The sequence below is a fragment of the Lepidothrix coronata genome, unplaced genomic scaffold, assembly GCF_001604755.1.
Source record: "Lepidothrix coronata isolate B3197 unplaced genomic scaffold, Lepidothrix_coronata-1.0 Scaffold44, whole genome shotgun sequence".
In the NCBI taxonomy this organism is placed as follows: Eukaryota; Metazoa; Chordata; class Aves; order Passeriformes; family Pipridae; genus Lepidothrix; species Lepidothrix coronata.
The window spans coordinates 2281731-2295630 of NW_016690224.1; the positions used below are offsets into that span (position 1 = coordinate 2281731).

General features: G+C 51.8%; 2 protein-coding genes across 11 annotated transcripts in view; both read left to right on the forward strand.

The window, feature by feature from the left end:
* The window catches only part of KIAA1671 (KIAA1671 ortholog), a 71132-nt gene extending 64078 nt beyond the window's left edge, over window positions 1-7054 (forward strand). For 6 of the 9 annotated variants that reach the window (XM_017814310.1, XM_017814312.1, XM_017814309.1 and 3 more), the window contains 6 exons: window positions 1214-1469; window positions 3028-3202; window positions 3390-3517; window positions 3707-3840; window positions 3984-4066; window positions 4558-7049. In XM_017814310.1, coding sequence (XP_017669799.1) covers window positions 1214-1469; window positions 3028-3202; window positions 3390-3517; window positions 3707-3840; window positions 3984-4062 — 772 coding nt within the window. In that variant the 3' untranslated portion in view covers window positions 4063-4066; window positions 4558-7049. Of the gene's footprint in view, window positions 1-1213; window positions 1470-3027; window positions 3203-3389; window positions 3518-3706; window positions 3841-3983; window positions 4067-4557 lie in introns of all 9 variants that reach the window. The other 3 variants (XM_017814316.1, XM_017814315.1, XM_017814317.1) reach the window with 1 other exon arrangement.
* A 161-nt stretch (window positions 7055-7215) lies between these two features.
* On the forward strand, window positions 7216-12532 carry CRYBB3 (crystallin beta B3). Of its 2 annotated transcripts, XM_017814319.1 has the most exons (6): window positions 7216-8970; window positions 9705-9784; window positions 11126-11244; window positions 11329-11461; window positions 11581-11723; window positions 12267-12532. In XM_017814319.1, exons 1-6 carry the CDS (start codon window positions 8850-8852, stop codon window positions 12430-12432), a joined length of 762 nt encoding a protein of 253 aa, XP_017669808.1. In that variant the 5' UTR covers window positions 7216-8849; the 3' UTR covers window positions 12433-12532. The 2 variants fall into 2 exon arrangements, with proteins under 2 accessions (XP_017669808.1, XP_017669807.1); XM_017814318.1 differs by having other exon boundaries at window positions 7216-9784.
* The last annotated feature ends 1368 nt before the right edge of the window (window positions 12533-13900 follow it).

A 13900-nucleotide genomic window follows, 5' to 3' on the forward strand; every position in this document is an offset into this window, starting at 1 on the left:
AGGATCCTTTCAACACACACTTTAATTTCCATGAAACGTCCTAAGCCTGCAGATTGTCTCTCCTCTCCCCATTCTTGCAGCGGGTCTAAAGCCTGACGCTGTGGATACCAAATATCATTCGAAGCAAAAATCCTAGACAAAAACTTGTCCTGGAGCTCATTAGTGCCATTCTTAATTGTCCTGGGGCCCACTGGTAAAGAAGGGAAGCAGCATTCCCTGTGCTCGTGTGCTGGAAACCCTCTGTGCAGTGTCTGCTCTGCCAGGCTGGACATTGTACCATGTACTGGTGCTGATGGACGTTGTTATCCAGCAGTAAACTCCTGAGTGTTTTCTTCCCAGGATTGCTGTCACTGTGGGCTGTACCAAATACTAAGGTTTATTGTTTAAAAAATGGGCATATATTGATATGTACATGTATTTTTGGGTTTAGAACAGTTTTCCTAGATATGTGCTCAAGAAATGGTGCTTAGTTAGAAAAGACTTCCTTCAAGAGGAGGAGAAAAATTAGAATTCCATAAATACTTCTGGTTCTGTTTTTTTTTTTAAACTGGGAATTAGAAGCAAGACGGCCCGATTTTTACTGACAGTAGAATATTCCTACTTTATCCTGTTGTTTAAAGGAATATTCCAGCCTGTGTGACAAAGGGAGACACCACTGTAACAGCTTTCAGCCCTGACACTGTAGCTCATTCCTGTTAGTCTAGGCAAAGGGAGGATTTCTGGGAATACCCTGGGAGCATCTCAGCACTGGGGTGCGGGTCCTGGACACTATTGCTCGTTCCTGTCAGTCTAGGCAAAGGAGGGAATCCTAGGAATACACTGGGAGCATCCCAGCACTGGTGTGCAGTTCCTGCCACCCTGTGCGCTCTCCCTGAGACACCCCTAAAGCTCTGCCTGCAGAGCCCTGCCTTAGGGTGCCACCTGGTGCCCACCTCTCCTTCAGCTCCAGCATTCCTGAAGGGAAAAGCCTCTGGCTGGATGGAATACACCCCAATCCCCAATATACTGTAAATCCAAGGAGTGAAAGCTGATGGAAGGGATCCACACCCAAATGTTGCTGGTACTTGCTGCCTCCAAAGGTGCCTTGGCTCCTCATAGCTGTAGTTTCAGTTCCACCTTTATTTAAGTTCTCCTGACCACGTGTGATCCAGACTGTCCTTGCAGGTGTTTGTTTACCCTGAAGTCTCACAGATGCCATTTGCTCCATTTTCAGCTTTGTGCCCGAATCCCCTTCCCTGGAAAATGACGTCGTCTCAACGCGGAAGCAGCCCCCGAACAGCCGCCCGTCCTCGCTGTCCTCGCAGACAGAACAGCCCTCCCTGGCTGAGCACCATGACTTCAACAAAGACCAAAGGAGCACCAGCCTGGACCGTTCCAGCACTGACATGGACTCCACTGATGGGACTGATTTACCTCCTGCGGGAGACACATTCCCTGATGACAAGACCACTGATTTCTCCTTCATTGATGTAAGTTGCCATCATGGGAAACAGAAATTCTCCTTCTGTGTCACCTGTATTGTTCCCTGTGTTAATCACTGCAAAGCAGTTTCTTCTGGAAAATTTGCACCCAGTTTTCCTCTGCCTTTCCTTTCCCACACTGAATTTTCTCAGCTGCCTTCCTGCCTGAAAAGCTTAGGATCAAAGTTCTTCTAGTCTCTGCAATGTTTAGGTTCCGAGAGATTCCATAAAGCTGCTGGTCTCAGATAATTAAACATGGAATCCCAGGCTGATTTGGGTTAGAAGGGACCTTAAAGCTCATCCAGTCCCACCCCCTGCCATAGACAGGGACACCTTCCACTAGACCAGGTTACTGCTAACCCTGTCCAACCTGGTCTTGAACACTTCCAACTGCTCTGGGCACTGCCAGTGCCTTACTAAAGTTGCTGTTTCTCTTTGAGCTGTAACAGAAGAATTAAATGGCTTTATGAACACTGGAAACGTAATTAAATAACACAATGTGCTGTGAGCCATGCAGATTTAAGGCTATAAAGGCATTCACTAATATTTTTCTTGTTTACAATTAGGCTCTTTCTGTAATAGCTCATAGCTGCATTTTAAAGGATTTTTTCATACTGAAAAATCTTGCACTGGTATAAGACCAGGAATTTCTGGCCATACACAGTTAATGAGGTTAGAGTTCTTTGCAAGAACTTTGGTTAAGTTGGAGAAGTCCTCCAAGACCACTGAATCCAACCATTGCCCCAGCACTGCCAAGGCCACCACTAACCCATGTCCCCAAGTGCCACATCCACACGGTGTCTGAACACTTCCAGAAGATCCTGTATTGTGCTGTCCCTGGGCCGCTAAAGGTGTCTCAGTAAAGCATGAGTAGCTCCAAGTACAGCTGGAAAATGCTGTTTATTGAGTAGTTTATTCCTGACCTGAAATCTCTGGAAAAGAAACAAACCCACATCTTCTGGAGAAGAGGAGGCTCAGGGATATTTCCTGGTTGCAGGGAAGTCTCTAACAGCAAATTGCTTTAAGCAAGTAAATAAATTACAGCTCCTAGTTTTGCTTTGTAAATGTTATTGCCTATAGGATGTGTTGGAAGTGACTGATCACAGAAGTTTTCTGAATGCTGTGACACTGAATTTGAAGTGTCCTTGTTGCTGGTGAGTGGTTTTGAATGTCTGTGGCTGGCAGGGAAGCTGCAGCACTGCACTGGGAGAGAATTTTGTGTACTTGCTCTTCTTAGATCCCAGTCTTCAGATTGGCCTTCAGCTGCTATTAGCTAGGAAGACCTGTATTCATAAAACACTCTAGGAACCAAACTCCTATTTATTGCAGTTATTTTTTGTATTAATTTAGTTCAAATAATTAATGCAGATCAGACATCCACAGCCCAGAACCACGATGCACCACCCCCTCACCATAAATTCTCCTTAAGTTTTAACTACAAGAATAATAAGCAGGTGAATAGTTTAATAAACTGAATGGGTTAATGCAATGAAGGGGGTTGGGAAGTCATTGTGGAGGAGATGGAGTTTATTTCCAGGCTGGTTGAAGGGTGTGGGTTTTTTTCCAGCACACGGCTGTCCTGGACTCCAGCGCCCTCAAAACTCGGGTGCAGCTCAGCAAGAAGCGGCGCCGCCGGAACCCCACGTCCCACTCGCTGAGGAGGAGCAGAGGACTGGAGTTTGAGAACAGATTTTCCTTGGTGGAAGAACCAGATAATGCCTGGATGTTCAAGGATTCCACAGGTATCCCTCAACTACCTGAAATAATCAGCTGTGATCAGCTTGGGTGTAAGGCGGGAGTTTCTAAATGACATTTCTAAATCCTGCTTTTCATTTGCACTTGAATGGAAGGAGAGATCTAGAACAAGGGATAGATGAAAAGCTGACTAACGGTTTAACCCTCTCTGCTTTATTTTTAACAATTAATTAGAGGAGAAGAAAACTATGCAACAGGAAGATTCTGAGGAGGAAGAGAAGATCCAGCATACTCCGAGGTCGTCTGCGGTACAAGCCCAGAGACTCCCTGTGTTCCCAGGAATGGATCACTCTGTTCTCAAGGTGAGCACAGGCAGAGCACATCAGGTGAGAGATAAACCAGTTCAGGAGCTGCTGATGCTTTATAAGGAATCCCTGCCCTGATTTTAGGCGTGAATTTTTTTTGTTTTTATAAATGAGTGATCTGGTTTGCATTAACAAAAAGCCTGAATGCTTGCTTAAAGGGATCCCTTTCTTTGTTTTTGTATTTAGGCCCAGCTACGGAAAAGACAAGAGTCTGAGAGCGCTGGGGACACCGGTTCTGCTCAGCTCTTCAAATCCCCCAAAGCCCAGCTAGGGACTCCTGGGAGCAGAGTGCTGCCCTCCAGTGTGGAGAAGGAGGACAGGTGAGAGAATTCCAGCCCCAACGATGCTGATACTGGTTTTGGTGGAAGAAAAAAAAATAATGCAAGAAATTGGATATTTCTTTTTTTGTTTCTATAATGAGTTTTCATAATGAAGGAATAAAGATTATTTTTTTATATCTTAGGTCAGAAGAAAAGTCTCCTCAGTGGTTGAAGGAGCTGAAATCAAAGAAGAGACAGAGCCATTACGAGAATCAGGTTTGAAAAGGTACCTGGGGCAGGAAGGGGGGCTTTGCTAAGGTGGGTGTGCAGAGACAAAACCACACTTTCTTTAAGCACTGTGTCAGCACTAACTCTGAGACCTTTACCCTGCCACGTCCACCAGGACTGTCAGTAGTTGTGTGTTAGGGCAGAGCAGGTGTTGTTTCACTCCCAGGTGAAAGTGTCACTGGTTCTCTGCAGATAATTTAATTGTCACAACCCTTGCTCTGTTGGGGCTGTGATTTCCTGGTGCTTCCAGCAGGCAAGAAAAGTCTGGTGCTGGATAACTGAGGCTTGCACACAGTTTGAACACCTTGTGTTGTTCCAGCAGAATTTCTGGCAGCTTTTGACCTTTAAAATGTTAAATAGGACAATACCAAGGTGACACTACAACAGAAATACACATTTTGAGGGGTTTCCTGTCGCGGTCCCTGGGAGGGGCTGACTGTCTGACCGTGTCACACCATTACTTCAATTCCTTCTGTTTTTTCCTTCCAGACAGTGATTCTAACTAGAAGAAGATAAAGAAGTTTAACAGAAGCCTTAACTCATCTGAACCTAAACCCCCATGTCATGTTGCTGCTGTTTGCTTCCTGCCTCAACTGCTCTGTGCATGGTGCCTTCCTGTTTTGTGGAGAAAGCTGCTTCAATTCATAGTCAAATACAAAGCTGTGTCTGTCAGGTCAGGGGGATGGTGTCACTTCAGACCTGCCTGCCAGGAGGACCCATGGTTCCTGGTTAGCACTTCAGAAAGTCTTGGAAAATGAAGATATTTGGGAGTGCTGTGATGCAGGGAACTCCCCTCACTGTCGAACTGTGTAGGTGTTCAGCACTCAGAGCTGTGACCTCTGGTAGATGTGTCTGGCTGGGCTTTGTGTTTGTTTATGAAAATAACAATTTTAATCAAATTTATCTTTTTTTTTTTTTGTGAACAAATAGTAAGCTCCTATTTAGAATGAAGTTTGTGGAAGGTGAGAGTGGAAGAACAAATCATGTTTACTGCCATATTGAAAAAGGAAACTTGATTATTTTTTGTAAAATGTATTTTTGATTGGCTTATATTTACATGTGATCTGCTGACCTGGCAGATGGAGATAATTTTTAGATGAACAAAATGTTAACTTTTGTCACTCTTGAAGTGGTATATTCTGTGTTTTGTCAGCATGTGGAATAATTGCTTCATTGGAATGTCTTTCCTAAAAAGGATCAAGCAATAATGTCAACCAGTTCTCTTTAAAAAAAAAGTAAAAATATGTAAATACTGTTTTTATAACAAAAAAGGAAGGGAAGAGGGAGGATGTTACACTCATATCAGGGTTCCAGTTAATTGTTGAATGTCACTTTAATAGCAGTTTGGATAGTCCCACTTCTTATTTTTATTTGTTAATCTGTAAATACCAGGTTTAAGTTTTTATTTTTATGCTGATTTTGTGAGATAACCTAAATGTGATCTTCAGTTTCTCAGATGATTTCCTGTCCTTCCTTTGGCAAGACCGATGTGGTGATAGCAGAGTAGGGCTCTCATGGACCACGTGGGTGTTTGGGAATCACTAATCCCCAGACATGCCTGTATCTTTGATTCTGAAATACCAACACCATGGCCATGTAAGACATAACTGATTCTTGTCCCAGATAAGTGCTCTTTCAGTAAACCTTTAAAAATGAAGCCCAAGGAGGGAGGTGATTTGTCCTGTCGGATTCCTCAGGCTCGACCAGGAAAGCTTGAAGAGGGAACGGAGAGTGGAGTGTTCTCCTCACCTGCCAGAGCTGGGCTGCTCCTTGGGTTGCACTTCTTATGTCCTGCTGAGGGGCTCCTCTAGATTCAAACGATAAAGCACCAGCACTTCCCCTCATTTTCCTTTCTCTTTTTTCTGATCAGTGTTTCAGGAGCTCGATTCCCATGGGGTTACCACAGTGGTGGCCTGCCTGCTCTGCTGTCTGTCAGGCTTGTAGCTGCCAAAACCATGTGCCAATTCTTCTCATGAAGGAGTCACAGAGGAGGTGATTTGCAGTCCCAGTCTGCTCTAGGAAATAGCAGCAGGATGTCAGGAGACAAGTCCCATATGCCCATTTCTCGCTCCCAGATTTAGCTCTGATGGCAGCTCCCGGTGTGGAGATGAGACGAAGACATTTATCTTATGTAAAAGTCTTTCCTTGCTGCTCTGCCCTATTTGTCATGGGAGCTGTTGCCACTGTTTTGCAGCCCCTCTGCTCCCCATGGAGCAGGGATCCCCCAGGATCTTTGGCGCTGGGAGTTGGGAGGTGTGGGCCCTGTCGAGCTCAGCCGCCACCATCAACCAGCTCCTCTCAGCTCATTTTAAAACGTTGCACAGATTTTCTTCTCTCTCCTTTAGATGATGGTGGAAAAGGCAACTCTTTTTCTTTTGGGATACATTTTTTATGGCAGCACCCAAGGGTTCCATCGCTGTGTCCCAGGTGTGACACACACCTGGGCCAGCCCGAGCAGCCTGTGCAGGTGTGAGGAGGGTGGCGATGGCTCTGCTCACTCAGATGACGTGGGGCCTGTTTTAACCCCGCTAATCAGGTAATTCCCTGCTTACAGGAACATTTACACAGGCTGGATTTTCCACTTGAGCAGGTGACAGTGTTGTGTTCCCAGCAGTTGGAGGATTTACTGGCTCTTGGTCTCATAACTGAAGGCCAGAAATTCTGTAACTGTTTGCTGTGTGTTGAGGAAACTGAGGGGATTAACACGAGGTTTCCACGAAGCCCTTGAATGTGTTTGCATTTCCACGTCTGCTTGGACAATGCACTGAAACTTACTGTATTGAGTAGTTTAACCTACTACTGAGAAATGTTTAATGCTTAAATGTCTAATTAAAAAGCATCTTTAGAATGTTGTTGAATGGGACAGTGTTTTTTCTGCTCTATTATTTCTTTATATTGTACATGGATTAAATATCTACTTCCTTCTCTCCGGGCTATCACTCTGTAATAAAAGATATATAAATATGTTATTACTTCTTAAATGATAGAACAGACTGTAATACAGTTTATATAATTCTATTTTAATTCTAGATAATGTTTGTTGAAATTTTTTACGCTTTAACTTTTGTTGCCACGTGCTTTTTTCTGCTGTTTGGTGGAGATGGAAGAGATCCAAGACTTTTTCTGAAGTGGCCTGACAGGAATTGCCCCCCACACCACCCCCTTTTCTCTTGCACAAAAGTTCGTTTCACCCTGGAATTTGTTTATTGGCAAACTAAAACGCACCATGGCGCAGATTTGGGAATGCAAAGTGGTGCCTGTAAAAGGTTTGTTACCTCAGCCCTTGTGCAAACACCGGAATGTGCCGCCTGTCTCAGGTGTTGCATCCAGGATATGGCTGGATGTGCAGGTGGCCCAGGGAATGCTGGAGCACAGAATGACTTAGAGGGGATCAGGGCACTTCCAAGGCAAATGTCAGGTAAATAGTTCATATCCTTTGACTTAACCATCCTTGCCCCAGTAACAGGCACTTCAGTCTTGGCTTTTTTTTTTTTTTTTCCATCACATCCTTGTGATGGAAAAAGCTGGGGCTGGTGCAGAGTTGGTGCCCTTTAACTGACCCTGTGGAGCTGGAGGAGCTGCCTGCCCATAACTCCATGGTCCAGCCCCAGTACACTCCAGGAGTGGTCAGTGCATCCTGGAGGGAGCAGGATTGCCAGCACAGGCTGGGCTGGGGCTGCTCTGTGGAAAATGAAGTCAGCGGGATGTGGTGGTGTGGGAGGTGTTGGTGTGTCCCACACGGGCTGTGGTGCAGGGGGTTCATTTTCACAGCAGATACCTGACTTGGAACAGTAAATGGCTGATTTCTGCAGGGATGGAATGTTTTGTGGCGAAATGGGAAGTTCCAGGATGCTGCTGAAGGACGGGATGGGGATGAAGGGCCTCGCCATGAGCAGCTCTAATGCTCAGCACGACGGGACAGGTTTCCATTCCAGTTCAAATGCCTGGCCCAGGGCATTTGCTCTTCTGACAATTTCAGTAAAGGTTTCTCGTGCAGTTCTGGGTTTCAGGATGAGCCGTGATCGGAGCAGGTAGGAAACCCTGCAAGAGCTGTAAATGGTGCTGTGTGCTGCATGCAGCTGAACTCAGCATTCCTTGGGGAGTCATAGGATGGTTTGGGTTGGAAAGGACTTTTAAAGTTGAAGAGGAAATCAGCAGAGTGAAACACTCCCAGCTTGGTGCCTGGTGTGGAAGGGCTGTGCTCCCCCCAGTTACATTGTCCTGTGCCTGTAGAGGTGGATGAACCCCTGTACAAGGCACTTGGCTCCCAAAACCACCTGTTACACACCCCAAGATGTGCCTCAAACCCTGCTGTGTGCCAACATGCTCCTGGGAAACGGGCCGGGGAGGGAGCGGGACTGGGAACCAAAGAACGAACAGGTTCAATGGAGAGAACCATCCTGGTAAGGGCCAAAGCTGAAGCAAGAACCCTGACCTGGAGATCCTGAGGTCCTTTCCTGCCCTGGAACCAGCTGCCCCAGCTTCCCTCCAAGCTCCCAGAGCCGACTCCGACCCCACTCCATCTTGTGTTGGAGCCCAAACAAACGGTCAATATTTTGCCCGGTTTTTGCTTTGCGCTGCGCTCGGTTTCCAGGCTAAACCCTCCCGTGAAATGCTGATGGGAGAGTTTTCCAGAGAACCTGGCAAGAAGCAGCGTGAACGTGCTGATGTGAATTTCGACGTTAATCTTCTGTAAATCGAGTGGCCCATTTCCGAGGGACAGCCGGGAGAAATCTGAATGACGTTTCCATAGCCCGCGCTATTGAGATGAAATCTCATGGATGGAATTCCGTGGACGCAGCTGCTGTATCAGCGCTCGGATAATGTGCTGTTCTGTTCAGAAGCAACCCATAAATAGCGGGGCCGGCCGTGCCGCCGGCAGAGCGGAACCACACCGGAGAGGTACCGGCAGCACTGCTTGGACTGGAAGGGGCTTTAAAACAGAACTAGAGTGTCTGAGTCGAGGTGTCACCGAGTGAAGGGTTGGCTCGTGCGTGGCGAGAAGTGATGCTGCAGGGTTTGATTAAGGACATTGATCGAACTCTTTTATCCATCTTTTAACCCCTCGCCAACCCTTGCGTAGCGAGGCCGGGGAAGCGTTTTCCAACGGGTTTCCTATTTGAGCAGGAGCTTTGTGGATGTTCTTGGAGAGCGAGGAGGGGGCTCTCACCACCGTCCCCCCAACCAAGGCAGCAGCAGCAGCTCCAGCTGCCGCGTCCGGTGCCCCCTGGGATACTGGAGCAAGGGAGAGGTGTCAGGTTTATGTTAGTGGGAAAAGATGTCAGCAGCTGGAAGCTGAAATCTGGCAAATTCCTGCTGGAAACAAAGGCCAAGCTGTGAGACAGGAGTTTAGTGACAACTGGGTGAGCTGCCCAGGGCAGAGTGATCCGTGCCCCTTGGGAGATGGCTCATGTCGGTCCTGCAGATGAACTGGGTGAGGATGTGGGGCCCATGTGCAGGAGGGGGAGGAGGATGGATCACAGAGCTTCCTCCTAGCCCAGACATCCGTGGGGATTTACAGCTGCTGCACTCGGGATCTGTGTTAGCTGTTCTGCCTGTTCCTAGGCCAACTTCATCCTTTGTGTTTTATGAAGGACTTCAGAGCCTGTTAACCTCCTGCAATTTGGGTTTTCCAGGCATAATGACTGAGCAGCAAAGTCCCCCCGAGCAGATGGCGACTGGGGAGGGAGCTGGCGAGCGAGGTGGCATCTACAAGGTACACTGGGGGCAACTGGTTCCAGATGGACGTTGGGGGATGCTGTGGGTCCCCATGGGATGCATGTGTGTGAGCCAGGCTGGAACCAGTACCAGCACTGCAGGCTGTACTGGGGACATGAGCGGCCTCCAGCTCTCCTGCAGCAGCGCGTGGGTGTCACCGCTTGGGTGCTGAGTGGAGCCACAGGCTGGGGAGGGAGACTGGGGCCGAGGATTTGCTGCTGCCTGGCAGGAGGGATGCTGTCCCTGCCTGTGTGGCTGCCAAGGACGTTCTCCCGCCAGTCTGGTGTGCAGCTGCCCAGTGATTTAATCCAGGAGACAAAGCATCCCGTCACAGTGGGACCAGCTGTGGGTCTGGGCAGTGAAACTCTCCGGCTGTGTGTTTAGGTTTGAATTAAGCTCGTAGGTTGGTTGGAGGTAAATCAACTGTGGGGGTGCAGTGGCTGCAGCCCTTCCCGCAGCTCAGGACACCAGGCAAAGCTGTTCCTGGCTGGGAAGGCTGGAGGTGGGAGCAGATCCTGCAAGTGGGGTAAAGAAGTGCTGGGATCTTGGGCTGCTTATTGCTTTGGAGTGCGCAGAAGTTCCTGAGGAACACGGGTGTCACCTCTGTCCTTTGAACCCCCCATACGTGGTGTCTGCAGGAGGCTCTGCCCTTGTCCCGGGCTCAGGGGTTGCAGCTGGGACCCCTTTGGGGCAGGGCCCAGGGGCTGTGCCCCTGGACCTTCCTGGTCCCTGGACTGTGCTGGGCACCCTGGGCCCTGCTCCCTGCTGTACTCCTGCTCCCGGCACTGCCTCCAACCTGTCCTGCAGCTCAGCCTCGAGGCTCTGCCAGGAGCAGGAGGACCCAGGGAGGTGTTGGGGTCTCTGTACCTGACAGGTTTAGAAGGAAACACTAAATAATGAGCTTGGTCCAGGCCAGGCCAGAGGAATGGTTGGGTTTGGAGGAGCAGAGATAAGAAAAGGATGGGCCATGAGCAGGCTGGGGCAGGAGACACCATCCTACAGCTCTGGGGGTCTCAGCCCAAACCCTCTGTGTTTCCAGTGCTGTGTTTGAGCTGGTCACTTGTTTTCAGCTTGTCATGGAGGACATTCAAGCAAACACCCTCGGCCAGAGTATGGCCTCAGAGTGAGGCCCAGAGCCATGTCAGGGCAGAGGCACTTGGCAGGACCTGTCTCTGCCGTGGGCGAGGAGTGACATTGGCATAGGGTGGCCGGGACAGAAGGACATGGCCACTTTGCTCCCCTGCTGCTCCCACTTCCAGGGGATTCCCTGCAGTGGGGCGGGGTGTTCCCTCCACAGCATGGCTGTGGCAGTGGCTGACAGTGTCTCTCCCCACCTTAGATCACGATCTACGAGCTGGAGAATTTCCAGGGGAAGAAGTGTGAGCTGACAGAGGAGCTCCCCAACATCACCGAGAAAGAGATGGAGAAGGTGGGCTCCATCCAGGTGGAGTCTGGCCCGTAAGTCCAGGGTGGGGAGGATGGATCAGCCTCGGGGGAGGTGGGGCAGGGAGAGCATCCCCCCCTCACACTGGGGTCCCACAGGTGGCTGGGCTTCGAGCGACAAGGCTACGCTGGGGAGCAGTTCGTGCTGGAGAAGGGCGACTACCCACGCTGGGACTCCTGGTCCAACAGCCACCTCAGCGACAGCCTGATGTCCCTCCGCCCCATCCAGATCGTGAGTGGGGCTGTCTTGGGGTGGCTGTGCCCCCTAGGGATGGCCACAGCGCTGGGGACCACCAGGCTGGGAGGGTCCCGGGGGGCTGGGGGCAGCCCCTGACCACTGTTTTCCCCCAGGACAGCGCCGACCACAAGATCCACCTCTTTGAGAATGCAGGCTACACCGGGAGGAAGATGGAGATCGTGGATGACGACGTTCCCAGCCTTTGGGCCCACGGCTTCCAGGACCGCGTGGCCAGTGTCAAGGCCCTGAATGGAACGTAAGGACAGGGGGCACTGGGTGCACATGAGGTCACCCCAACAGGGTACTGTCCAGTGGCACCATGGTTGGTCCTCCCAGGGTGGTGGCAGGGAGGCCTGGCACTGCCACTGCCCTTCCCATGGTGCTGCTTGTGTCCTGTCATGTCCCTTGTTCCCTCCCCCCCACCTTTTCCCTGTCCCACAGGAAGTAATGGGGGCTGGGGTGGTGTCCCTGGGGCTGTGTGATGGCTCCTTGCCCTAACCCACTGCCAGAATAATGGAGCTATGGCTCCTTCTCCACCCTGGACTCTCCATCCACTCCCAGCACATGGCATTTCCCACCCGGGCTCTGTGGCTGCAGCTTGTGCGGTGACATTTGGTGACAGGGCAGTGGCCCTGGGCAACATCCCCTGGCTGTGGCAGGCAGAAGCACCAGCACTGCCATGGCCTCTGGGGTGGGATGGGGACAGGGACACTGCCCCCTGTTCCGAGGGGATGTACCTGCTGGGCAGGGGGTGCAGCAGGGCGGGGGGCCCAGCTGAGCACTGCCTCCGTCCCTGCAGGTGGGTGGGCTACGAGTACCCCGGGTACCGGGGCCGCCAGCACGTCTTCGAGAAGGGCGAGTACCGGCACTGGAACGAGTGGGACGCCAACCAGCCCCTCATCCAGTCGGTGCGGCGCGTGCGGGACCAGCAGTGGCACCAGCGGGGCTCCTTCGAGAACAGCTGAGGGCCCCTGTGCCCCCGCCGGGGCCGGCTCACGGGGTGCCCCGGCTGATGCCGTGACCGTGGTGTTTTTTGTGCAAAAACCTCAATAAAACTCTGAGCTGGAGGCTGCCGGGGCCTGCCTGGTCCTGGGTGGGGCCGGGGGGATGGAGCGGGATGACGGGGCAGGGGGGGTGGGATGGGGAGGGGGCCATGGCTGTGCCCCAACACCCCCCGGGCAGAGCAGAGGGGGGAGTGTGTTTGCAGTGTTACATAAAGGCTGCAGCTTTCCAAAAATAACCCCCGGTGGTGCCGCGTCAGGGTTTTTCCAGTGCCTCTGTCCCTTTCCACAGCATCTCCTGCCTGTTCCCAGGGCAGGCGGCCAGTCCCCGTGGCAGGGAGGGGGCTGGGGGGGCAGGGGGGATGTAGGGAGCAGGGGGATGTGCAGAACAGCCACCCCCGGGCAGAGCCAGGCCTATGCACCCCAAAGGGCACTCACCCTAAGTGGGGGTGGCTGTGCCCAGCCCTAGAGTCCTGCAGGGTCCCCAGCCTGTCCCCAGGGAAGGTTCTCACAGCACCAGGGGTTGTTTCTCCGGGGGGATGAACTCTGACATGGGGGCTCAGCTGTTCTGGTGGTGAAGGTGGGGGGCTGGGGGGTGCCCCAAGGTGTTGGTGAGGTGCTGGGCAGCCCAGCCCTGAGCTGCCTTGGCCACCCAGGCAGACCCTTCCCGTGGGGGCAATGGGGCCACGCTCAGGAGCCCCAGGGCTGGGGGCAGAGAGGGGAGATGGGCTCGAGGCCACCTGAGCTCTTCATGCTGGTCCCCGAGCAGCTGCTCCAGAGCCTTTCTCTTTAGTTTCGGGTTGGCAGCTGTGGAAGGCGAGTGTGTGGCCCTGAGAGGCAAAAGCTGCTTCCAGAACAGTCTGTGGGGCTGCCGGGCCCAGGGGGCTGCGGCATCGCCACTGCCCGGGGCTGGGATGAGCTAAACTGTCCTGGCAGAGCCAAGGGAGGGAATCTCTGCCTGGAGTCACAGGAGCTGTGCTGAGCACTGTGTCAGCCCCCCCGCTGGGGTGATGAGGGGCTGGGATGTGCCGATGGTGGCTGGGGGGCAAACGTCCTGCACTGGGACCTGAGGCAGGCTCACAGGAGTCCTGGCTGGGGACCCCAATGCATTAGCCCAGAAGAGGAGGAGGGCAGTGCTGGGTGCCTCTGTGGTGCCACAGTGGGAGGCACAGGGAGGGGAGAAGGACTTGGCAGGGCTGGAAGTGCTGGAGGCTCTTGCTCACCCCCCCAACCTGCCCAGACCTCTCCATGGTGTGGTGGGTTTCTTGCAGAGCCACACGGTCACCTGTGACCCCACATCCCACTGAGACCCCATCACCCACAGCTGGGACTGACCCCCCCACATGTCACTGCAGGCTCTGGTGACAACACTCTGCAGGGTGACCCTGTGTGCAGCCATCCTGGGGGCAGGGGAGGGGGCAGGGATGATCCC

Bases quoted from the DNA above. Each gene is read 5' to 3' on its own strand.
- CRYBB3 (XM_017814318.1), top strand. From the start codon at position 9,479: ATGTCGGTCCTGCAGATGAACTGGGTGAGGATGTGGGGCCCATGTGCA. The intron at 9,785-11,125 runs GTACACTGGGGG...TCCCCACCTTAG, and splicing joins AGCGAGGTGGCATCTACAAG to ATCACGATCTACGAGCTGGA. The intron at 11,245-11,328 runs GTAAGTCCAGGG...GGGGTCCCACAG, and splicing joins ATCCAGGTGGAGTCTGGCCC to GTGGCTGGGCTTCGAGCGAC.